The 26,400-nt window shown below is 45.1% G+C and overlaps 1 protein-coding gene and 1 long non-coding RNA gene across 6 annotated transcripts in view; one reads left to right on the top strand and one right to left on the bottom strand.

Moving 5' to 3' along the window:
- Window positions 1–20,802, bottom strand: part of NAPEPLD (N-acyl phosphatidylethanolamine phospholipase D) — a 66,759-nt gene extending 45,957 nt beyond the window's left edge. The window contains exons 1-3 of one of the 5 annotated variants that reach the window (XM_041774007.1): window positions 20,464–20,802; window positions 16,028–16,082; window positions 8,938–10,139 (exon numbers count right to left, since the gene is read on the bottom strand). In XM_041774007.1, the coding sequence (XP_041629941.1) occupies window positions 8,938–9,149 (212 nt within the window). In that variant the 5' untranslated portion in view covers window positions 9,150–10,139; window positions 16,028–16,082; window positions 20,464–20,802. Of the gene's footprint in view, window positions 1–8,531; window positions 8,853–8,937; window positions 10,140–16,027; window positions 16,083–20,463 lie in introns of those variants that run through there. The other 4 variants (XM_041774010.1, XM_041774008.1, XM_041774011.1 and 1 more) reach the window with 4 other exon arrangements.
- On the top strand, window positions 10,094–12,306 carry LOC121501704. Its single transcript, XR_005990665.1, has 3 exons — window positions 10,094–10,225; window positions 10,671–10,718; window positions 11,302–12,306. It is a non-coding gene; the product is annotated as an uncharacterized LOC121501704 (long non-coding RNA).
- Window positions 20,803–26,400: the final 5,598 nt, after the last annotated feature.

Genomic DNA, 26,400 nt, shown 5'->3' with positions numbered 1-26,400 from the left:
CAAGAGCTGAGCATAATGGCATGAATAAACTGAAATGACATAAACTCTGGAATATGTTTTTGTTCTTATATTTGAGCAAGAGCAGCCCTGGTCTTCCCGGAATTCATAAATCTCAAAACAAATATGAAGCCACGATTCTCCACAGGATTCCTATGCAACCCCATGGCTCCTTGTGACCTTAGCAACTCTCTGAATTCACCAGGAGACTCTTCATAAAACTTGAACAGTGTCCTGGTTCTGGAAATAACAATCCTTTCCACCCTCACCTCATTATCTCCCCTCACTGTCCCCCAGGGAGAAAAATGTGCCAACTCAGGATGCTCATAGCGGCCGCACCCACTATCAGCACTTCACCAGAGCCCGAACCCAGTTAGCAAGGTTCTCTGGCTCAGAGGAGAAGCCTCCCACCAGACGAGCAGGCAATTAGGCAGGCCAGGCAACGCTGGCTAAATGTCCCCTACAGCATTTGGTGCCTTCTATCTCCCAACCAAGTGACTACTGGTCTCAAAGTTTTCCCACTTCCCCTTCCGGTGGTCAAACAGGTTTTTTTTTGTTTGTTTGTTTGTTTTAGATTTTATTTATTATTCATGAGAGACACACACAGAGAGAGAGAGAGAGAGAGAGAGAGAGGTAGAGACACAGGCAGAGGGAGAAGCAGGCTCCATGCAGGGAGCCCGACCTGGGACTTGATCCCAGGTCTCCAGGATCACACCCTGAGCCAAAGGCAGGCGCCAAACCACTGAATCACCCAGGGATCGCCCTCAAAACAGGTCATTAAGGAAAGATCAGATCTCCAGTGTAAGTGATAGGAAGCAACGTGGGACTCCTCTTTAAGTATTTCCAAGCCAATGGCTACAAAGCCTTAAACCTGGGATTCTCAGGCACCTTGGTGGCTCAGTGGTTGAGCCTTTACCTTTGGCTCAGGTTGTAATCCTGGGGCCTGGGATCGAGTCCCACATTGGGCTCCCCGCATGGAGCCTACTTCTCCCTCTGCCTGTGTCTCTGCCTCTCTGTGTGTGTGTGTGTGTGTGTGTCTCATGAATGAATGAATGAATGAATGAATGAATGAATAAAAATTATACTCGAGGCTACAGAATCAAAATGTCAGGTGGGGGTTCCCCAGATAGCTTCTAAAAGCTCTGTGGGTGATTCCAATACACAGGGCTAAGAACAACCACTTTGAATTAGTCATTGGTATAAAAGTAGGACAGGCATGTAAGAAGGACCACAGGGACTTTCTGATACCCTCAAATTTATGTCAGCCTGGCAACTGCCAGCCACAAAGCCTAGTCTTCCTCCCTGCCCCTCACTACAAGTTAGAGAGGGCACATAACCGCAGGATGACCACACAGTGCTAGGACTGGGAAGACCACATAGCTACAGACAAAGTCTGATAGGTCACAGACTTGTATTCAGTCCAGTTGAGTCACAAATTCGACTCTGTGCTCCTAGGAAGCCGAACCAAAAGAAAAGGAAACATAATCCATGATGATTCACATTGTCTCCAATAACCCCGAGCAGCCTATACATGAGGAGTATTCAATAAATATTTATTGAGGGGCACCTGGGTGGCTCAGTCTGTTGCCTCTGACTCAGGTCATGATCCTGGAGTCCTGGGATCAAGTCCCGCATCAGGCTCCTTGCTTGCTTCTCCCTCTCCCACTCTCTAGCTGTTCTCTCTCTCTCTCTCTCTCTCTCTCTCTCTGTTTCTGTTTCTCTCTCTTTCTCTGTCAAATAAAATGTTTAAAAAATAAAAGTTAAATTTTAAAAATGTTAAAAATAGATATTTATTGAATGAATAATGAAGAACAGGAGTTTAATCTCCTAATTTCTTCACTGGGATAGAGTTTTTAAAAAATTGTTTTTATTTCAGGGTTTTTCAAAAAGATTTTATTTACTTATTTGTGAGAGAGGGAGAAAGAGTGCGTGGGGGAGCATACAATGAGGGGAGGGGTCAGGGGAGAGGGAGAAGCAACCTCCCCACTGGATAGGGAGCCCAACACAACTCAGGGCTCCTTCCCAGGACCCTGGGATCATGGCCTGAGCTGAAAGCAAACACTTAACCACCTGAGCCACTGAGGTGCCCCCAGAGTTAACCGGTTTTAAAAAGACTTACTGGGAATCAAATTATAGCAGAAGCACAAGTAACCAAAGGACAGTAAGACAAAAGCCAACAGAGGGCATTCCTACTACTAATTACAGAAATAAAAACTGAAAAACCCTAAGGAATTCCTGAGACCTTGAATTTCTATGGTGGTAAAGTTGTGACCCAGTGGTAAAGATTATAAGATGCTGAGGCGCCTGTGGGGGACTCAGTAAAGTGTCCAACTCTTGGTTTCAGCTCAGATCATGATCTCAGTCTTGAGATGGAGCCCAAATCGGGCTCTGCACTGAGCTGAGCGTGGAGGCTACTTAGGATTCTCTCTCCTCCCCCCCCCCGCCCAAAAAAAAGGACTCTCTCCCTCTGCCTCTGCCCACCCTGCTCATGCAGCCTCTCTCTCAAAAAAAATAAATAAAAAATTTTTAAATGCTTTTAAAAAAAACAAAACAAAAACAAAAAACTAGAAGAGGCTTACCATAAAATCTAATCCCCTTTCTCTTCTGTAACAGAGCCCCAGTTTCACTTAGGATAAGTAGCTATGCACCTTCCAACTAGGGGATTAGCCATATTGATGATACTTTGTGATTCAAGCAGGAGTCTTCCATGATGCTTCTGGAGCCTCCCTAAGGGCAAGGGAGACATTCTTTTTTATTCTTCCTCCATCTTGCTGGCTGGAGCCACCCAGAGTATGAGGGCCACTTCCTAGGAATGGCATAGAGAACTAGGACTTCAGGGGCCACAATACCCACTCCAGAATTTCCTAATCCTAAACCTCCCAAAACTAATCCCGACTGAGACAATAACCATAGCTGCGAAGTTCAGGGAAGCTATGGAAACACATAATCCTTCCTGATCCAAACATGGGTACACCGAGCAGCACGCCTGACTGCTAGTTTACTGCTCATTACGCACTTACTCTGTGCCACTTTAAATATATTAGGTATCTGGGGATCCCTGGGTGGCTCAGCGGTTTGGCACCTGCCTTCGGCCCAGGGCGTGAACCTGGAGTTCCAGGGTCGAGTCCCACGTCAGGCTCCCTGCATGGAGTCTGTGTCTGCCTCTCTCTCTCTCCATGTGTTTCTCGTGAATAAATAAATAAAATCTTAATAAATAAATAAATAAGTAAGTAAGTTATCTCATTCAACCCTTACAACAGTCCCAGGAGGTACAGATTATCCTCAAGTTAAGGGTGATATAACAAAAGGTTTACAGAGTTTTATAGTTTGCATAAAGTCAAAAAGCTGGTTAACAGTTGGACCTGGAGATCCAACCCAAATTGGATCAGATTCCAGAGCCCGTGCTCTTTCCACTAATCACATTGAATCTGCAAGGAAAATCCAATAAATTTATCTTGAACAGATACGGGGTTCAAAGTTTGTAAATACAGCCAACAGTTACAGTCTCACTGCCAAGGCTAACCTTTTTTGCTTTCAACCATGTCTTTTTTTTTTCCCTTTCAAAGTAAAAAGCACTTAATAGTTCCCTGACAAGTTCCCTCATAAATATAACTGCCCTTTTAATTTTACATGGAGATTTCAAATGATGATGTGATCTATTTAATCACTAAACTGCTCTCAAAGTTATATAAAAAAGAACAAATAATGCTTTCATATATAGATAGCTCTATATCCCAGTCATATAAACAGGTAATATACATGAGGCCTTGAAGATATTTTCTTTGCTTTGAAAAGATACCTAAGTTCATCCAGCACATAACCACCTGGCATTTTATACAACTGGGAAGAACTGTTAATCAAGTTCAATGAAGAGACAACTTCCGGCAGGGGGACCCTACTGTGTCCGGGGCTTTCCCAGTTCTAGCACCGAGAGTCCTGCCTCTTAAAAACCTCAGTCCCAGAAAAACCTGGAGGAATGATCACTCTAGGCTGCAGGGACCATATAAATGCAAAGTTAGGTCTTCAACAAAGCTTACTAAAATGTGAACAGTTGATAGTAAATTGGAGATGAGCATTATTACAACTACAATTTAAGACAGTTGGGTAGTTAAGCAAAAAGGAATTATAAAGCTCCTATTCATGCTTAACCAAGAGAATGTTGCTGAGAACAGTTTGTCAAATTCTTTTCTTTTTTTAAAAAAAAGATTTATTTATTCATTCATTTATTTATTTATTTATTCAGAGAGAGCGAGACAGAGGCAGAGACACAGGCAGAGGGAGAAGCAGGCTCCATGCAGGGAGCCAGACGTGGGACTCAATCCTGGGTCTCCAGGATCACACCCCAGGCTGCAGGCGGCGCTAAACCGCTGCACCACCGGGGCTGCCCTTTTTATTTTAAAGATTTTATTTATTTATTCATGAGACACACACACACACACACACACACACACAGAGGCACAGGCACAGGCAGAGGGAGAAGCAGGCTCCATGCAGGGAGCCTGACGTGGGACTTGATCCAAGGACTCCAGGATCAGGCCCTGGGCTGAAGGCGACACTAAACCCCTGAGCCACCCAGGCTGCCCCGTCAAATTCTTTATTGTGATGATATTCAACATGCCCACTGGCATTCATATTCACCCAGTTAAAAAAACAGGCTCTGAGCAGCATCATATACATTCATACACACCAAACATCGCATCTACATATGAAATTGAGATACTGTATGTGCAAAGAATCAGGAATCAACTTTCATCCAAGAATGTTACAAGTACCTCATCTCTGTGAAATGGTAGAAAAGTCTCATTTTGAGGTTTCAGTTTTGCAGTATCATGATAGGCTAAAAACTCTTGCAAGAGCAGAAACAGGAAATCTGGAGATTAAGAAGTTGAACCGGAACATACTAAAGTCCTTTCTAACTTGGCCATGCCAGGACTCACGTTCATCACTGTGTGACCCCTTTACTTTAAAGGTGAAGCAGGTCAGGCCAGAGGGTGACATGACATTCCAAGGGTCCAGCTCTGGCTAGTGATAGAGCCTGGACTGTCCATTACCCATGCTCTCATCATGATCATGTTTAAAAACACCTGGGCCAAAAAAAAAAAAACAACAACAAAACACCTGGAAAAAAAAAAAAAAAACACCTGGGCCAAAAGAGCATATGATCTGCATAAAAAGATAAAGGACACATTTCACCCCATGTAGGGTATTTTACTTAGTTGAGCTCATAAACAGATAAATGGGTCTTAAGGTTTTTTTTAAAAGGGAGTCTAGAAACTCTTTAAACTGTCCCTAGTTACTTCAACCATCTAACAGCACAATACTCTGAATATATACACAGTACTTCTTTTCACAAACTCTCCAAACAAGCCAAAGGAAGGAACATGGTAACTTAAAAAAAGAACAAAACATCTTCCTAGTCTGAGGACCCTCTAAATACAGAAACCTTCCCAAACCAATTATTGCTGTTGTCCAGGTGTCCTAGCATCAGAGTCCTGTAAGCAAAACAAACATACATCTCACCAGTTCAAGGAGTGCCAGAAACAATGAGGAAGCTTGGTGTTTCTTTATTCTGACAACTTTACTCTTAAAAACAAGAAAGATTACAAATGAGTACAGAAGGGCAGCCCCGGTGGCCCAGCGGTTTGGCGCCGTCTTTGGCCTGGGGTGAGATCCTGGAGACCCGGGATCAAGTCCCGCGTCGAGCTCCCTGCATGGAGCCTGCTTCTCCCTCTGCCTGTGTCTCTGCCTCTCTCTCTGTCACGAATAAATAAAATCTTAAAAAAAAAAAAAAATGAGCACAGAAGTATACAGGTACTTGCTGTTCAGTCAGTTGGCTACTGATCCCTTCATCTAGGAAGACTTCAATTTAGATAAACCCGAAAATCTGCTGCCTTCCAGGGAAAAGGTGGATTGTTTTAGGTAGTGGGTACATATGAAGTTGTTTCTCAATTACACTTTTGAATTGATGCTGATCCATCTATACGCAAGCCCCATATCCCCATAACCAATGATACCACTCACACACAGGTTTAGGGGTGTAATCTATGGCCATAATGCTGGCCAAAGCTTGTGCCACACCACTCGACCTCGGCTTCATTGGTACCCCTTTCTACAAGAGGGAGTAAGGCCAGAGCTGCGGTGCTAAGGGACCTTGCCTAAAATCTCCCAGGCTTGGGACTCCTGGGTGGCTCAGTGGTTGAGCTTCTGCCTTCAGCTCAGGGCATGATGCCAGGGTCCTGGGTTCGAGTCGCACATCAGGCTTCCAGCAGGGAGCATGCTTCTCCCTCTACCTAGGTCTCTGCCTCTCTCTGTCTCTCTCATGAATAAATAAACAAAATCTTAAAAAAAAAAAAAAAATTCTCCCAGGCTCTCAGTTTCCTGTTTGCCTCATCTATGGAATGGGGTTAACAACATCACATACTGTATGTCTATTAAATCAAACTTAAAATACAGAAATACTTGAAAGACATTTGTAAATTATGTTATCAAATCAACTGAGTTGACAAGACTATTTCTGACATAACAAACCTGCCCCTGGGGATATACGAATTCATACATAATCTGTCACGAAAATGTGTTCATAAAATATTTAAATACACAACAAATAGTTATTAATTCAAAAGACAAGTTGAGCACTATAAATTCTAGATAGGTAGACTTACTTCAGTAATATAGCGGTTAGAATGGTATATTACTTGAGCCTTATGCTGCAAATCATATGAATGATTTTCTTTTTTAAAGATTTACTTATTTTAGAGACAGGAGAGGGGAGAGGGAGAGAGGAAGTGGGAGAGGCAGAGTTAGAGAATCCCAAGAAAACTCTGTACTGAGCGTGGAACCCGACTTCGGGGCTGGATCCCACCACCTGACCCGAAACCAAGAGTCAGATATTTAACTGACTGCGCCACCCAGGCGCCCCAAAGGAGTGATTTTTTTAATGCTCATTTTATACATGCCCTCACAGGCCTTCAGGATAAAGGTGCTCATTAACAATTACATGCACAGTTCATTTCCCCAATAATACTCCAATGCTCTTTTCACTTGTATGCTTTTCAATCTAAAATGCCAGATCAACGCAGCCCCCCAGCTCCAGGCATATTCTTATTTACATAAGAAGAGTAGAATGGAAAAACCCTCTACATCCACAGCCATCTACCACTACAAAGAAAAAGCAGAATGAAAATCAAAAGCAAATAATACTTTACCCAAACAGACAAAATGTTCTTAAAAATCCCCTCAGCCTCCCAAACACGTTAAGTACCAAAGGAACATAATGCCCTTTTCAAACAAACATAAGAGGATGACTGTATCAACTAAAACATAACCAAAACCCTACAATGGAATGCTTGTATTAAAATGTCCTTCATACAATTATCCTTGGACCAATTTAAAAATTAAGTTCTGCAATATGAAATCGGTACAATTTAACTTGGAATTGTGAGTGACAATGGAGTATGAGAAATACTCCAAGTATTTTCCCCTCTTGGAGACCTACAGAAATTCTTGCAGGAACGCCTGCAGAATGTAATAAAAAAAAAAAATTTTATGCAATATGAAATCGGTACAATTTAACTTGGAATTGTGAGTGACAATGGAGTATGAGAAATACTCCAAGTATTTTCCCCTCTTGGAGACTTACAGAAATTCTTGCAGCAGGAACGCCTGCAGAATGTAATAAAAAAAAATTTTTTTTTTCTTGAAAACTGGGGCTGTATTTCCAGCGGACTCACAACGAGCTTAAGTGAAGCCGATCTCTGTTTAAATTCTTAAACAAGTGCACCTGCCCTGATTTTTTTTTCTCTCCCAGACCTAATGTTCTCTTGCAGCATCAGGCTGATGTAGCCTATGGGTAATCTTTTCTTTTTAAAGATTACATAACTTCTTTCTCGCCGATATCGATGTCCGAGGCTCAATCAGAAACAGTGTCGCTAAAACAGAACCAAAACTGCTAGGGATCCACTTGTAACAGACTGAAATGGTCTGATTTCCAGAGGGCTGTAGCTCAGCAATGACTTTCTCGATAAATTAATCAGAATGATCAAAGAGCAAACACTCCAAGCTCTCGGCCAAAGTAAACGAGATGAGTCATATTATAACAGTAAAGGCAAGGACGAGAACGAAACGGCTTTTGGAAGGCTGACTTCCCTCGCTCTCCTAACCTGCTGCGGACGCGTGGGCCGGGGGCCCGCGGCAGCGCCTGCAGCTCCGCGCTCAGGCCCACCCACGGCCAGGCCGGCGGCCCGCGGGGGAGGCGCCCGCCAGCCCCAGGAGCCCGCGGGGCCCCGCTCTGGAAACCCTGAACTCCAGAAAGCACCGGCTGGCCCGGCCCACCCCACCCCACCTGCACCTCTCTTCTCGCTCTCCCTTCCCTGCTGAACTCCGAAGACCCAAGCCGAGAAACCTGTTGGAATGGATTTTTTTTTTCTTTTAAATACGAGACACGAAACAGAAATAAGTTGCTAAAAAAAGAAAAAAAAAAAAAAAAAAAGACACAAGTTGCTCGAAGGAAGCTGCCGACCGATTCATCTACATACAGCGCTCGTCCTCGGATCCGGGGAGCGGCGGCCCGGCGACGTGCGGACCGGACGGGATCCACGCGGCTCGCAGGGCCGGCGGACTCCCCCGAGGGCAGGAACACGAATGGCAACAAGAAGCGGGCTCCGCGGCTCCCGAGGCGCGCGGGTCAAACGAGCCCCCGCCCCTCACAGGCGCAGCATCTCCAGGAGGAGGAGGCAGGGCTCGGCGCCCGCGAACCGCCCGAGGCCGGGACACAGCGAGCCCGAGCGGCGCCGCGGGCGGGGAGCACCGAGCCGGGCGGGAGCGGGAGCGGGAGCGGGAGCCGGAGCGCAGACCTCTCGGCGCCCGGGGCGGGGGGGCGGGGCGAGAGCGAGGGGCGGGGCGAGAGCGAGGGGCGGGGCGAGGGCGAGGGGCGGGGCTCACCTGGCGTTGGGGGCGGCAGGGCGCGTGCGCCGCCGCCGCTGCGGCCCCTCATGCGCCGCGGCCCACAGCGCCCCCGGGCACAGCGCCCCCGCGCAGCGGGAAGGGCCGCGGCGGCCGGCGCCTGGGTTCCTCCGTCCCCGGCCCCGACGCGCCGGCTCGGCCGAGGGCGCCAGCAGCTGCAGGCACCACCTCAACGCCCGCCGCCTCGCCATCCCTGACGCGAGCTGTACCCACAGGCCGAGGCAAAGTTCGCTCCACGTGGCCTGCTCACTCACTCACTCGAGACCTTCCGAGCTGGCCGCTCCTGCCCTTACCAAGATGGCCGCCCCCGCCGACCCCAGAGCCGGCGCCATCTTGGTAAAGGAGGCACCGCGGGGCGCGCGTGCGCACTTCGACGCGTCCCCCCCCCCACCGCCCCCGCGCCCGCGAACGCCTCTGGTTCGTGCTGCCGAAACCCTTCTCAGACCGCGTTGGGTCCCCGGCCCCTAATCAATAGCTCGTTTTCAGGTGGTGAGCACGTTGCTGGACCCCAGCCATCACTGCGAGGGCTAAATGGGATCGCGGTGGCCTCCGTCACCGGCGCTGTCGTGGTGGACAGCCCTGGGGAGCCCGCGAGCCTGCAGCCGTGAAACTAATTTGAAGCGTGTGCGCCGCCTGTCCCAGCCGCTCCTCGCCTTTAAAATGATGTTACAAAAATAAATAAATAGATAAATAAAATGTCACAGCCTATGTGACAACCAAGAACTTGGGTTCTTGGGGGTTTTTTTCCTCTCTCAGGTTAAAGAGCATGAAATTCTGATTCCGAGTTTCTCCCAGAATTTTAAGATTATACTTTTTTTTTTTTTTTGAGAGAGAGAGAGAGAGAGACAGCACAAGCAGGGGGTGCAGAGGGAGAAGGAGAAGCAGCCCCACTGCGAGCTGGAGCCCGGAGCCCGGGGTCATGACCTGCAGGGAAGCAGACACTTCTCCGACTGCACCATCCAGGGATCCCCTGGGATCTTCTTTTTAAACTGCAGGATCACATTAGCTGTTTCAAGTAGTATAAACAGGTTGAAATCGCGGTGAAGTTAACTTGAACAGCAGATGGTTGGGCAAGAAGATTCCTTCCTAACAGTCTTCTGTTTGTGCCCAGGTGCCTCTGGAACTCGGGGGGTGCGGTGTTACGTTGGAAAGGAACACACGGGCCCCAGATGCAGATGGAGCTGCGGGAAAATGCAAACGAGACTATTTTGCCATCTGAAAGTGAAGGTGCAGGGGTTACACTGGAGAAGTACAGGGATCGGCTCAGGTGTGAACCATCCCCTCCTGCAGGCTGGGCTGATGGCATTCGATATTCAGTCCATAGTCAAGTTCCTAGGATTGTCCCAAGAACATGGTTTATAACGTTCTCCCTCTGAGCTAGGATACTCTCTAAACTCATGTGCTGCATTTGCTAACTATGCTTAAGAAGTGGTTTGGGCGGGGGGGGGGGGGGGGGGGGAGGCGGTTTGAGGGCAGCCTGGGTGGCTCAGTGGTTTAGCGCCACCTTCAGCCCAGGGCCTGATCCTGGAGTCCCGGGATCCAGTCCCACGTCGGGCTACCGGCAGGGATCCTGCTTCTCCCTCTCCCTGTGTCTCTGCCTTTCTGTGTGTGTGTCTCACGAATAAATACATAAAATCTTAAAAAAAAAAAAAAAAAAAAAAAAAGTGGTTTGAAAATTTCACTTCCTAACGCTTCTCTCCATATACTCACAGGTACTACGAAGAGACGAATGTTCACCGGGTGTTTTTCCTTGAGAGCAGGTACTTCGGATAAGCACATCTCTATAAATCAGTGGAGTTTAGGAGGAATGAATGGTCTTTTAACACAACATTGAGATTTTAATTGAAGCTGTATTAGTTTAGTAGGAGTAATGTTTATGCTTGTTTAACTCCTGGAGTACTACATAAACTTTATGGATTGTGCTGTAATCACTGCTCAACACAACTTCTAAAGCTAAATGGTTGGATTTTTCTTTTCTAGACCTAGAAAAGCTGATTAGTGTAACAATTTAGATCACTCCAGGCAAAATTTCTACTTTGCCCTGCTTCCCAGTACAGGGCCAAATTAATACTGCACCCTGTGCATTTTACTCATGGTTTAATTTTAGATCCTGACTTGCTGAACTGAGCCTTATTTGTCCTTCCCTCTCTGCCACCCCTAGGAAGTCAGGCACTTAGCATATAATGCTAACTATTTGTCTTCAAATTGTTACTGTTAAAAACCAGTAACAGGCCCCAAATTGAGTCACTCACGCTAAGCTTCACATCTCCGAACTGAGAATTCGATTTTGCCGCTCTCAGAAATGGAATTTTTTTTTTTAAGATTTTATGTATTTATTCATAGAGACCCAGAGAGGCAGAGACACAGGCAGAGGGAGAAGCAGGCTCCACACAGGGAGCCCGATGTGGGACTCGATCCCTGGTCTCCAGGATCAGGCCCTGGACTGAAGGCAGGTGCTCAACCGCTGAGCCATCCAGGCTGCCCCAGAAATGGAATCTTAAACCAATGAGGAAATCACCCAGTCAGCACTGGTGAGATCATCTGCCTGACGGACCCCTGCCATCACCTAAGGGAGAGACCTTGCCATACCAATCCACTTTTTGCTCATGGAAATTTTTTGTCCTGCTCCCTTGGAAACTGCTACAGAAACATCAAGATGGATGGAAATTAAGATGGACACACTAATGCTTCAGCAAGGCTTGACTTTAAACTGGCAGTTTTCCTTCCTCCTTCATGAAGCCTCCCCCTCCCCTTCCCTTAATTTTCTATAGAACCCTTTGTTCCAGAAACTCCGTTTAGATGTTGACAACTTGCTGACCACAATGTACAGGATATTTAATAACAACACTGAGGTGGCCAGTGCTAGTCTTGAGACCACCTTGAAGACCGTGAATGGGGCTGGAAGCCCAGACCAGATTCCTAAGGAAACTGCTTGGATCCTGTACTTTCCTATAAAACCCCTCGGCCTTTTGCCCCAGGCACGTCCGCAGTGTTGAAGGCCTTAGCCTGCGGCAGCCTCCTTCACCTGACAAAGTAACACGAGGATCTTTGCCCTTTATCGCCAAGCTCTGTTCTATTTCAGCTCCGGGACAGAGATTGGTTTTCAGCACCTTCTGCCTACAAGTCTTTCATTTTGTGCAGCTCCTCAGGACTCCTTTCTATCTGCTGCATGTGATGCTGCCCGACTCCTGAATCCTTGAATAAAGCCAGTGAGATCTGGAAAATGTACTCAGTTGAGGGGTACCTGGGTGGCACAGATGTGGCCAACTCTTGGGTTCGGCACAGGTCCTGATCTCAGGGTCATGAGATCAAGCCCCACACTCTCTCCCTCTGCCACTCCCACTCATGTATTTGCTTTCTCTCTCTTGCTCTCTAAAATAAATAAATCTTTAAAAAAATTTACTCAGGGGCACCTGAGTGTCTCAGTGGTTGAGCATCTGCTTGGGCTCAAGTCGTGATCCTAGAGTTCTGGGATCGAGTCCCACATCGGGCTGCACGCAGGGAGCCTGCTTCTCCCTCTGCCTGTGTCTCTGCCCCTCTCTCTCTGTGTGTCTCTCATGAATAGTAAATTTTAATAAATAAATTTATTTTTTAAAGTATTTTATTTATTTATTCATGAGAGACACAGAAAGAGAGGCAGAGATGCAGGCAGAGGGAGGAGAAGCAGGCTCCAGGCAAGGAGACCCATGTGGAACTCGATCCCGGGACTCTGGGATCAGGCCCTGAGCTGAAGGCAGACGCTCAATCACTGAGCCACCCAGATGTCCCAATAAATTTAAAAATTAAAAAAAAGTTCCCTAAAGTTTCCCTGGGAGTGGCTAGTCACCAATGTGACTTTTCTGGAGATCAATATTAAATAAAATTATTTTTATATTTAACAATGTTAGGTGCTACTTACATTACTTTGGAAAACCACATATAAAACAATTTTAACATAACGGCTCTCACCTTTAAAATGAGGTCTGTGGGGCAGCCTGGGTGGCACAGCGGTTTAGCGCCTGCCTGCAGCCCAGGGTGTGATTCTGGAGACCCGGGATCGAGTCCCACGTTGGGCTCCCTGCATGGAGACTGCTTCTCCTTCTGCCTGTGTCTCTGCCTCTCTCTCTGTGTCTCCCATTTATCCATTCATGAGAGACAGAGAGAGAGAGAGAGAGAGAGAGAGAGAGGCAGAGAGAGAAAGAAGCAGGCTCCCTGCAAGGACCCCTATGCAGGACTTGATCCCGGACCCCAGGATCATGACCTGAGCCAAAGGCAGACACTCAATCGCTGAGCCACCCAGGCATCCCATATTTGGTGACTATTTGAAAAAAAAAAAAAAAAAAAAAAGCTTTGAGAGAAAATATATGAAGACCGGGTGATTACAGGGGGAGTTGAATTGTGTTAGGCCAAGAGTCAGCAAATATTTTCCATTCAAAGTTTTTCAGAATGAAAAATCCTCAACCTTCATTATAATGTTAATTTTTCTCTTTTTATTGGAGTAAAAAAGACTTAAATTTTAACATCTTCACAATTTTTTGTTAAGTGCATGGTTCAGTAGTGTTAAGTATATTCACATTGCTGGGAAAACAGATCTCCAGAACTTTTCATCTTGCAAATCTGAAAGTCTATACCATTATTTAAGACTTTATTTATTTGAGAGAGCACATGAGGAGCATGAGCCTAGAGAGAGGGAGAAGCAGACTCCCTATTGGGCAGGGAGCCCAATGCAGGACTCGATCCCAGGACCCAAGAATCATGACCTGAGCAGAAGTCAAACGCTTAACCAACTGAGCCACCCAGATGCCCCTGAAACTCTATACCCATTAAATACTCCCCTTTCCCCCTTTACCCCTAGATCCTAATAAATTATTCTACTTTGCTTATGTGAATTTGATTATTTAAGTATCTCCTATAAGTCACATCATCCAGTATGTCTTTGGAACTGGCTTTTTCCACTAGGCATGTCCTCAAGATTTATCCATGTGGTAGTGTGGGATGGGACGTTCTTCCTTTAAGGCTGAATAATATTTTATTGTATTTATTTACCACATTATTAATCCATTCACCCACTGATGGATACTTGGGTGGCTTTTCCCTCTTGGCTGTTGTGATTAGTGATGCTATCAACAAGGATGTGCAAAGGTTTCTTCAAACCCTCCTCTTGGGATCCCTGGGTGGTGCAGCGGTTTGGCGCCTGCCTTTGGCCCAGGGCGCGATCCTGGAGACCCGGGATCGAATCCCACGTCGGGCTCCCGGTGCACGGAGCCTGCTTCTCCCTCTGCCTGTGTCTCTGCTTCTCTATCTCTCTGTGACTATCATAAATAAATAAAAATTAAAAAAAAAATTTCAAACCCTCCTCTTCATTCTTTTAGATATGTACCCAGAAGTGGGGTTGCTGGATCATTTGGCACTATTACTTTTAATTACTTGAGGATACTCCATGCTGTTTCCATATGGCTGCATCATTTTACATTCCCAGTACCACTGCACAAGGGCTCCAGTATCTCCACATCCTCACCAACATTTGTTAATTTTTGATTGGTAGTAGCCATCCTAATGGGTCTGAAGTGATCTCATTGTGGTTTCTACTAGCAGTTTTCTGGTGATTAGGAATGTTGAACATCTTTTTGTATACTCGTTGGACATTTGTATAGCATATTTGGAGAAATGTCTATTCAAGGCCTTTGTCCTTTTTTAATTAGACCATCTTTTGTTGTTAAGTTGTAGGATTCTTGGGCAGCCCTGGTGGCGTAGCAGTTTAGCGCCGCCTGCAGCCTGGGGTGTGATCCTGGAGACCCAGGATCAAGTCCCACATTGGGCTCCTTGCAGGGAAGCTGCTTCTCCCTCTGCCTGTGTCTCTGCCTCTCTGTGTGTCTCTCATGAATAAATAAATAAAATATTTTTTAAAAAGTTGTAGAATTCTTTATATAGTCTGGATATTAACCCCTTATCAGATGTAGGGCTTGCAAATATTTTCTTCTATTCTATAGATTGCCTTTTCATTCTAATTGTGTCCTCGATGCAAAAGTTTAAGATAATCCCATTTGTCTTTTTGCTTTTGTTGCCTGTGCTTTTGGTATCATGCCTGAGAAACCACTGCCAAGTCCAAGGTCATGAAGTTTTTTTCTGTTTTCTTCTAGCAGTTTTATAGTTTGAGATAGCAGATATTTTGGTATGGCCTGTGAACTAAGAATGGCTTTTACAGTATTACATGGTTGGCAGAGGGGGATGGGAATCAAAGGAAAAATATGTGACATCTGAAAATTATGTAAAATTCAAATTGCAGTGTCCATAGAGTTTTATTGTCACACAACATTCATTCATTTACACTTTATCTAACTGGTTTTGCCCTACAAGGGCAGAGCTGAGTTCTTGCACCAGAGATGTTTGATCCACAAAGTCTAATGGATTAACAATCTGACCCCTTTACCAAGCAAGTTAGCTGATCTCTACGTGCGGCTACTTTTCTTCCCATAGTCTCAGTATCTGACATGGGCCAGAAAAGGAAAGGTATAGAGTCAGAGACAAGGACTGTGTTCCAACTAAAGGAAAGACACCATTAAGTAAAAGCTCTCCAAACCTTCTCTCCTTTTATTTTTTTTTTAAGATTTTATTTATTCATTCATGAGAGACACACAGAGAGAGAGAAAGAGGCAGAGACACAGGCAGAGGGAGAAGCAGGCTCCATGTGGAGAGCCCGATGTGGGACTCGATCCCAGGACCCCAGGATGATGCCCCAGACCAAAGGCAGGTGCTAAACTGCTGAGCCACCCAGGGATCCCCTCTTCTCTCCTTTTAAAAGCAGAAATAGCAGGGGCACCTGGGTGGCTCAGTCAGTAAGGCATCTGCCTGTAGCTCAGGTCATGATCCCAGGAGAGGGAGCCTGCTCCATATTTCCCTCTCCTTCTTCCTACCACTCCCCCTGTTTGTGCCCGCTTGCTCTCTGTCAAATAAATAAAACCTTTAAAAAAAATTATGAGAGCAGAAACAGTAGCCAAGAGAAGTCAAATGATGTCACCTTACAGCCATAGCTTCCCAGGTGGGTTCCCCCAACCCAGTGGGTATGCAGGAAGAAAGAACCTCTGTTTACCTTTTTAAATCTTTTGTGCTTTCTGATCTTGAGCTTCACAGTAATATGTATGCATCTGTAAATAGCATATTATAAAATTAAAAAACAAATATGCGATATTTATATGACATTCACAATAAAAATTGGAGACCACTGCAGATCTTTAAATTAGGAAAGTATAGTAGCAACTGGAGAAGGCAGTTGATCTGAAGAAATAACTAAAAATTAAGGCTTTTTGCTTCTTTTTTTTTTTATAATTTTTTTTGAGATTTTATTTATTTATTCATGATAGTCACAGAGAGAGAGAGAGAGAGGCAGAGACAGGCAGAGGAAGAAACAGGCTCCATGCACCGGGAGCCCGACGTGGGATTCGATCCCGGGTCTCCAGGATCGCGCCCCAGGCCAAAGGCAGGCGCCAAACCGCTGCGCCACCCAGGGATCCCGCCTTTTTGCTTCTTAAGATTAATTTCACACACTACAGTTGTGAGATCATACTTTCAATTTCATTTAGCATTTATCCCGCTAGAGAAGACTCTAGCCAGATAGTATAGTGTTACAATTATATGAAAAGCAATATATACCTCTTGCTGGTAGCTGGCCAGTTTATTTCACTTTTTTTCAATCTAAAAGACTCAGGGTATAATCTCCAAACTGGAGAATCTAAGCCCCAGGTAAACTCACCAAGTAAAGCTGATTGCTTTGACAACTTTAAAAATCAGAATTTTATTAGAAATAGAATTTTCTGTGGATTAACACCACAAAAAATACACGAGAGAATTCCAGAAGCAGAGGGATGAGTCTGCCACCATCACTATCTATTCTACCTGGAAAATTCTGTGTTTCCAGGAATAACACTGAGATAGTACAAGTTAGCAGGCTACTTTGAATCATGAAACTTGAGACATACTTAAAAAAAAAAAAAAGTTCCTGGCTGGCTCCATCAGTAGAGCATGAGACTGGATCTCAGGGTTATGGGTTTGAGCTCCTACTTTGAGCATGAGATTACTTAAAAACAAAACAAAACAAAACAAAACAAAAAAAAACTAAAGCAACCAGTAAGTATTTCGTGATTAAGAATTTTAAACTTCTGGGGTATTTTTTTATGTTTGAATTTATTTTTCATGAATAGTTTTTTAAAGATTTATTTTAATTTATTTGAGAGATACAGAGAGAACACTCAGGCAGAGCGAGGAGGGGGAAGGAAGTGCAGAAGGAAGGGGAGAGTCTCAAGCACACTCCGAACTGAGGGTGAGCCTAACGTGGGCCTCAATCCCAGGACCCCGAGATCATGACCTGAGCCGAAATCAGAGTTGCATGCTTAACTGACCGAGGCACCCAGGCGCCCTAAATTTATTCTTCATTTAAAATACTAATTTAGGGCAGCCCCGGTGGCCCAGAGGTTTAGTACCACCTTCAGCCCAGGGAGTGATCCTGGAGACCCGGGATAGAGTCCTATGTCAGGCTCCCTGCATGGAGCCTGCTTCTCCCTCGGCCTGTGTCTCTGCCTCTCTCTCTCTCTATCTACCTATCATGAATAAATAAAAAATAAAAAATAAAAATCTTAAAAAAATACTAATTTAAAAAAGTAAATAAATAATAAAGTAAAATACTAATTTTAACTTTTATTTATTTTTTTAAAGATCTATTTTTATTTATTCATGATAGACACACACAGAGAGAGAGAGAGAGAGAGGCAGAGACACAGGCAGAGGGAGAAGCAGGCTCCATGCAGGGAACCCGACGCAGAACTCGATCCCGGGACTCCAGGATTGTGCCCTGGGCCAAAGGCAGGCGCGAAACCGCTGAGCCACCCAGGGATCCCCTAACTTTAACTTTTAAAAAGATATTAGGGTTGAATGTAGACTTCAGTTTTTAGTCTTCACGTTAATTCAATTAGGAGAAATACATTGATAAGTCAACAAAGAGAATTTGGTTTTCTCCAGGGAGAAACTCTCCACACCTAAGTGGTTCACAGACCAGGATCTGAGTGAAGTCTTCATGGCAGCACACTGATTATATGAAAAATCACGTATTCTTTTGTTCTTAGTTTTTGGCTAACATTAGTTTTAGTTACCATGGAGCTGAATTACCTAGTATACAATGTAAGATTGTAATTCAGAATAAAGAACCAAACATATTCCAAATCTAAACACTAAAACCCAACTGTTAATGTTGAAGGCGTTAAATTGTATTCATCTCCTCAGCCCAGCTAACTAAACACCCTATGTTATAAAGGTTGAGGCACTGGGATATTTCCCTAATGACTTGAAGGATTAATTGAACATTTTACATTCCATTGAATGCCCAAAGAACTGAAGACTTGATTCCTTCCTATGGCAGTGCTTTGCTTGCACTGCCTTGTGCAACATGGCATACCTGTCACGTAGGCATTGCTGTTTGTAGCAGTGAGCGTAGCTCTGGCCAACCTGCCACTAATACACACAGAGCCTGAGGTAAGCGTATTAATGAGGCATCCATCCTACATCTCTAATTATTGACACATTAGACACCAGATTGAAATGGTTAAGTGAAAGATATTCAATCCTCCTACCTTACCAAAATACACTTTCATGAGAATGAGGCCCAGGTCCTTGAGTTTTCTACCTCCTTAGAGCTCTCCACCAAACCTTCAAGCTCACTCGGGGACACCATGCAACCGGTCCATGATACTGGTTTCAAGTTTTTGTCCTTTACTGTGATGGCCTGGAGCTTACCCACGTAGACCCTTCCCAGTGTCTATGTCCCACCCATGCCCAACAGAGGGCCACCCTGGGCCTTGGGGTAGACACAGTAGTATGTTCCCTGACCTCATGAGGACAGACATAGGGTGAGGCTGGTGCAGGCCTGGGACCATTGTGGCAGGACTCCAATTCCTGGGTACCTGGAAAATGGTTGGGGATGGAGCTTGGGCTCTCAGAGAACACATCCCCATGGCATAGTTAGGGGTGCAGTAAAAGGAGGCCAGCGTAGGTCCTGGAGCATGGGCCCCTCTTAACTAGGTCTAAGGATGGTTATGCTCTCAGACTAAAGGCACGTGCCAATCCAGCATCAGAAACTCTGAATCTTTAGTATACCCACATCAAGACAACTTATTCCCCGTGCTCAGCCAGTCATGTGGCTCTGCCATTACTGATTCAGCAAGCAAAAATTTCAGGAGTCCTCTAAGCCTTTATAAGTTGCCCAACACATTTCCAATACAAGGGTAATCCGACTTGGATGGCATTTATTATGGGCAGAGAGAGAAAAACTATTGCCTTCTCCACAAAGGTCTGACCTATCCCTCAGGTATCTGATTCTCCATAGACTCCAGTAAATGATGAGGGTACTTGTCCTGGCCGTTCCCATCCACCCCCCGAATTTCCAAATCCCCAGCCACAAACAGGTATGTGTGGTCTGCACACTTCAACCCAAGGACAGAGAGTACTACTATCAGTAGTAAACGGAACAATCCTCTTTCTCCTTAAAATATCCACCTCCTAATTCCCAGAATCTGTGAATGTTACCCTATGTGGCAAAAGAGACCTTAGGCATGTGATTAAATGGTTTCAGCAAGACATCCAGACCCTGGAGAAAAAGAGGTGGCTGAGGGATCCCTGGGTAGCTCAGCGGTTTAGTGCCTGCCTTTGGCCCAGGGTGTGATCCTGGAATCCCGGGATCGGGTCCTGCATCAGGCTCCCTGCTTAGAGCTTGCTTCTCCCTCTGCCTGTGTCTTTGCCTCTCTCTCTCTCTCTCTCTCTCTCTCTCTCTCCTTCTCTCTCTCTCTGTGTCTCTCATGAATAAATAAAAAACCTTAAAAAAAAAAAGAGGTGGCTGATTTGTGTGATGTTTTAATTCAAGAGGGAGGTTAGCCTGGATTATCTAGGTGGTCCCTACCTGTAATCACAAGGGTTCTTATAAGAGGGAGGCAAGAAGGTCAAATAGAGAAAAGTAGTATGATGACAGCAGCAGAGATCAAGGGGAAACAGCCACAGCCAAGGACACACGCAGCCTCTGGGAGGAACCAGTCCTGTGATACCTTGACCTCAGCCCAGGGAAATGGATTTTGGCTTTTGGCCTCCAGAACCCTAAGAAAAAACTTGTATAAACCACCAAGCTTATGGTCATCTGTTACAGCAGCAATGGAAAACTCACACACTCTCCTGTAAGCAGTCTTTGAAGTCTGATAACAATTTTTTTAAAATATTGATGTCACACTAACTTGACAAATGAGTAGATACATAGATCTAAACTCCATACTGTGGCTTCCAGGTTGAACTCAGACACCCAATTTCCGAGCGTTATAGAAATAAGTTGCAGGATTGCAGCTAGGGTTCATGGTTGGAGAAAGGAAGGGACCTAGCCCTGAAAGAGATTGCTCTGGTCCTGGTGTGAACAAGTCCTTGACTGCCCTGTGCCACCATGATCACTAAGATCCCTTCTGATTCTAAGATTCGAATCTGGAGCCAAGCAGGTCTTACCTTTGAACTTCACATTCATATGGTCCTATTACAATCTCTCTCCAGTCTTCGCATCCACCAGATGTTCTTCACGCCAACTGCCCACAAGTCTGAGCTTGCACACACGTTACTACTTCTGCTCAGAATTCTCTTCCCTGCCTTCATCCTCTGAGCACTCAGGCTCATTCCTCAACACGCAGATGGAGAATCATCACCTTTGAGCAGATCTCCCATCTTCCCAAAGCAGAATGGTCATCTCTGACCTTGGTGCTTTCAGAGAACTATTCAAGCAGGTATTATAGTGGGACTCTTTGTTTCCATTTCTGTCTCCCTAACCAGAATGTGGGCTCCTCACATACAAATATTCTGATCCATATTTATACCTCTGGCCCCTATTTATGGGGTTGGCACACAGCCCACACTCCTATTATAGCTGTCGACTACATAAAACAGATGAATGATTATTCCCTGAATTCTGAAGAGCCTCGTTGGGGCTGGCTCAGGGTGGAAAGTGGGGAGAGATGGAGGTGAAATATGAGAGGGCAGGAAACTCATGTTTCAGCAAGACATCCAGAGCCCTGGGGATAAAGAGACGGCTGATTTGTGTGATGATTTAATTCAAGACTATCCTCAAATGCTCATTGCACATGCAATTTGGCATCTCTCTTGACCTTGCTTCAAAGTCAGTTTCTAAGTGGAGTTAACAGTATGAGCTACCTCGCACAGCAATCTGCTGATTAGAAGCTCTTAACTGGGGCGGATGGCAGGCAGCCATACACGATTTGTCAGCTCTGCATCCTTGCATGCCTCTAAGCAGAGGCTACAACTTTAGAATTTTATGGAAGCTAGCTAACAAACTCTGTCCTCATAGACCATTCTGGACAACAACTCAAAACATTCAGCTTTCCTTCTTAGCCCTTAAAAATACTCTCACCCCAACTCCTTGAGGGCTGCAGACAGATCTTGCATTTTCTTGACACAAAGTACAAAGGCCGGGGGAACCTGGGTGGCTCAGTGGTTGAGCATCTGCCTTTGGCTCAGGTCGTGACCCCAGGGTCCTGGGACCATGTCCCACATCAGGGTCCCCGCGGGGAGCTTGCTTCTCCCTCTCTGCCTGTGTCTCCCATGAATAAAATCTTTAAAAAATATATAAAAATAAATTTATTTTTATTATTTATTTTATTTTTTAAAAAGTACAAAGGCCAAACCCACTCAGAAAACCTCCTTGAGGGGATCCTTGGGTGGCTCAGCGGTTTAGCGCCTGCCTTTGGCCCAGGGCGCGATCCTGGAGTCCCGAGATCGAGTCCCGCATCGGGCTCCCGGCGTGGAGCCTGCTTCTCCCTCCTCCTGTGTCTCTGCCTCTCTCTCTCTCTCTCTCTCTCTCTCTCTCTCTCTCTCTCTCTATGTCTATCATAAATGAATAGATAAATCTTTAAAAAAAAAGAAAAAAGAAAAAGAAAACCTCCTTGAAGTAGAAATGAGGCTGTCATTTCCATGCACCTAGAAAAACCATGAAATCACACTTTTCACAATATGTAGATGTTAATTTATAATGTGTCCTTGATCATGCAGCACTCTTCATTCTTTATGATGGAGTCCTCTCTGTGTATTCCTTTGCCATTTAGACCTATGTTGGTTTAGAGTTTTACATTTCCAGTTTGGCTTTTTCAAGGTCCACTTTTGTACATTTTCCATGTGCCAGACACTATGCTAAGTACTTTACAATTCTCAATCTTCATAATAAACTCAGACACTAGCATCATTACACTCTCCTTTTAGAGGAGAAAATGGAGATTTAGAGAGACTAATTAGTTTTCCCGAGGGCACAAATCTAGTAAGATGTGGAAGCAAGATTCAGGCCTATTTCTCTTGGAGGGAGGGATCCAATAATTAGACTAATGTGACATTATATTGCTTAATAAATACTACTCAGCAGTTAACAATAGCCTGGGGCGGAATGGGAAGGGGAAATGAAAAAATGTAATCCTTGTTTCCAAAATTCAAGATTTCTACAATTTCCATTGTGGAAAAGCAAAGGCACCGCCATCATGTAGTATATCATTTAGTACTATCATCTAGGTGGGTAGAGCCGCGTACTCCCCATGCTCAGGGTCTCCCAGCATTAAGGGCTAATGGTTTACCCTCTTAGAAAACAAACTGCTCTGTTTAATTCTTAAAGTTACAGAGAGCAGAGTTAGAGCCCCAAGGATTTTCTACATAGATCTAGGCCAAAAATGAAATATAGGTTTATCATGTAATATAAATGTACATTGAAGGGAATATTAGTGGAAATTATAACAGTAGAAATTCACATTAACCTCCAAATTCAGTCAGATTCTGTGCCATCATTAAGATGAAATCCAGGGATCCCTGGGTGGCGCAGCGGTTTGGCGCCTGCCTTTGGCCCAGGGCGCGATCCTGGAGACCCGGGATCGAATCGCACGTCGGGCTCCCGGTGCATGGAGCCTGCTTCTCCCTCTCTCTCTGTGTGACTATCATAAAATAAATAAAAAATTAAGATGAAATCCACTGTGAATTAGGATTTATTTTTTAAGATTTTATTTGAGAGAGAGGAAAAAAAAATAAGAATGGAAGGGGGTGGTGAGGAGCAGAGGGAGAGGGAGAAGCAGACTCCCCACTGAGCCAAGAGCCTGACAGAGGACTCGATCCCAGGACCTAAGCCAAAGGCAGACACTCAACCAACTGAACCATCCAGGTGCCCCCTGGGATTGACTATTTAGTAAACACAATCTGTATAGTATCCTGCAACCTAGATCTTCCATGGAGGGATAAGGACCATGAAAGAATTTCTAACACAAGCACAGTGAATTTAGGGTTTGCAGATTATTCCAGATTTGCAAGGACAGCCTGAGATTTACTCTTGGCTTGGTCTTGGCTCCTACAAGAAGCTATTCAATTCCCCAAGAATAAGAATAATAGACCTTAGTGATTTCCCAGAGGTCTAGGAGCAAGCCCAGATGATTGCCTAAAAATCACTCGGAATGTGCGTTTAAAATACAGACAGAGAGGCCTCACCAGCATTAGTCTTGGTAATAGCAAGAAGCAGGACTTTATACAGTAGTGTTTACTATGTTCCAGGCACTCTTCAAAAGACTTCATAAACATTAACTCACTTAACCTGCTCAACAATCCTTTGAGGGCAATATTGTTATCACCATCTATCGATGAGGAAACTGATGCACAGGGAGGTTAAAGAAGTTGCCTGAGGCCACCCAGCTAGTCAGGGCCCGAGCCAGATTTGCACATAAGTTGCCTGGCTCCAGACTGTGCACTTTCAATCTCTATGCTCTGTTCTCCAGACCCTGTACATGAGCAAGTTTCCCAGGTGATTCCCATGTGTAATAAGGCTCAGAAAGCCCGACAATCCTCCACGGAGTGTGCATCTCCTTCTCTAACCACCCTGTACCTGGCAGCCTCTGAGCTAGGATTGGGAGCCAACTACCTCAGGACAACCTGGTTTTTGAATTTCTAGTCATTAGCTATTGCATCCTCTGCTCTGTGAAGACCAGCTCTGATCCTGGAATGAAGCATATAGAAAAGAGTGTAGATGGGGAGTAAATAAAGACATAATGTGGAAGAGCTGTTTGTGTGCATATCTTCCCAACCCTTTTTTTTTTTTTTTTTTTTTTTAGGATTTTATGTATTTGAGATAGAGAGCGAGAGTGAGCACTAGAGGGAGAGGCACAGAGGGAGAAGGAAAAGCAAGCTCCTCACTGAGCAGGGAGCTTGATGTGGGGCCCGATCCCAGGACTCTGAGATCATGACCTGAGCCAAAGGTAGACACTTAACTGACTGAGCCACCCAGGCGCCCCCACCAACCCTATGTTTAATAGCATTATGTTGATGGCTTAAACTCCCCCCCTGATAGGAGTAGTTACACCAGAGAAATCAGCCAACACTACAAACCAGGGTTTCTGTTTCCCCGGAGAGCCAGCAGTTAAACCTCACCAACACACCACTGGATTGGGAGCATAAATCCTAGCTCCACCATCTGTTGGCTACATCACTTTAGGCGCATTTTAAAACACCCCAAGCCTCGGTTTTCTGGTTTGTGAAAATGGAAGGAACGACGACTGTGGAAATCAAATGCAGAAGCATTGAACATAGCTTTGAAGAGATGGATCAAGCTTGGGCACCTTCCCAATATTCTCTGCTTTGCATTTCCCAGTTGCTCCCAAACAATGGAAGGCATCTATCGTACTCCCCCATGCCTGCTCTCCCAGGCTCAATTTCTTTCAACTATTACTCATTTGTCAGCGTTTCCAGACTTTTTCATATTTTGAGATCCATCACAGAGATCACAGCTCTAGCTCCCATGAGAAGCATTTTGGTTATTTCCCCGAGTCCCCAAGTCTCACTTTTGCTCGCAGTCTGGACATCTGCCCTTCCTGCTCCAGCTCACTCTGCTGGCACCATCTCCACCTGCAGCCCTGCTGCCAGTGCCAGACTCCTCCGTCACTTCTGGGTACCGTTACTGGTGCACCAGAGTCCAGGGAAGTTCATGGTCTTGTGGCAAAGCAGGAAGGTTGCCCCCCCACACCCAGATGGTTGACTCTCTTCCACAAGCACAGAGAACATGTTGCTTAGCCCCCAAATCTGGAAATGTTTTGGTCAAATTGCTGTTAACAGTTTTGCTCCTGTGTCCTCTCAATAGGAATCAAGTATGAATTTGAGGAAGAGGGATTGGCTGAATCAGGAGATAAATTAAAGTGATAAACAAAACTTAAGATGATGTAATGCCTAGCACGGGAATAGAGTCCATAATACTTTAACACTGTGTGGCAACAGATGGTAACCAGACTTACCCGAGTAACCATTTGGTAACATGTATAAACATCAAATCACTGTCATACACTTGAAACTGGTACATTGTTGGTCAACTCTTCAATTAGAAAAACCCGTTGGGCCACCTGGGTGGCTCAGTGGTTGAGCATCTGCCTTTGGCTCAGGGTGTGATCCCACGGTCCTGGGTTCGAGTCCCACATCAGGCCTCCCTGCAGGGAGCCAGCCTGCCTCTCCCTCTGCCTTCATCTCTGCCTCTTTCTGTGTCTCTCATGAATAAATGGATAAAATCTTTAAAAAAATAACTTTGAAGAAAGAGGGAGAGGGACATAAACACACTGAGATAGAGAAGAAAAACCATGTTAGAAGGAGCGGGAAGGAAAAGGATGCCCTTGGCACACTCTTACGTTAGGTCTCTATGCAAAGACAGAAGGCATTAGCAAGCTTTTGGACAGTAATTCTAATTATTACCCATGAACACTATTGTCAGAATGACTTTTGAAGAGGCTGTTAGTCATACATAGGACACTCTAGCTCTGCTAAAGCTGGGAGTGCAAACACATCCCCTTGTTTTCTCAGAGACTTGCATCTTTTTGACCCCTCACTATCATGACACTCGTGCTATATATCTGGAGGCCAGGAAGTCCAAGATCAAGGTGCCAGCACCGTCACATTCTGGAAAATCATCTTTTGGGATCTTATGAGGAACGTCTTATGGCATGTGAAATCTGGAAGTAAGATCTGCAGTGGTTTTCCTTAAGCACCATGCAAAGACCTGGGGATACTACAGTGTAGAAGTAGACACAATCTCTGGAATATTTACTTAAGTAAAAAAGAATGACTTACATTAGAAACAAACAGCAACAACAACAAAAAACTCTTAGGATAAAAAAAAAGAAAAACACCAAAAATCCTTCTGCCAGACCACTCATCCCTTGACACTTAAGGCTTCATGAGTGAGTCGGGGTTAGTTGCCTGACTCTTCCTTTTGCTTCCATTCTCTCCTGAGAGGCTCATTTGTCAACCACCCAGACTCACGGGTGCCGATCTGCATTTCAGCACTAAGTTCTGATAGGTTCACCCCGGGGGGCTCCTGTAAAATTTCTCAAGTATGTACCCAGAGTGGAACACCTAACATCCTTTTATGTGGCAAAA

Source organism: Vulpes lagopus, chromosome 11 (assembly GCF_018345385.1).
Source record: "Vulpes lagopus strain Blue_001 chromosome 11, ASM1834538v1, whole genome shotgun sequence".
In the NCBI taxonomy this organism is placed as follows: Eukaryota; Metazoa; Chordata; class Mammalia; order Carnivora; family Canidae; genus Vulpes; species Vulpes lagopus.
This window is presented reverse-complemented; position numbering and strand designations above follow the sequence as displayed.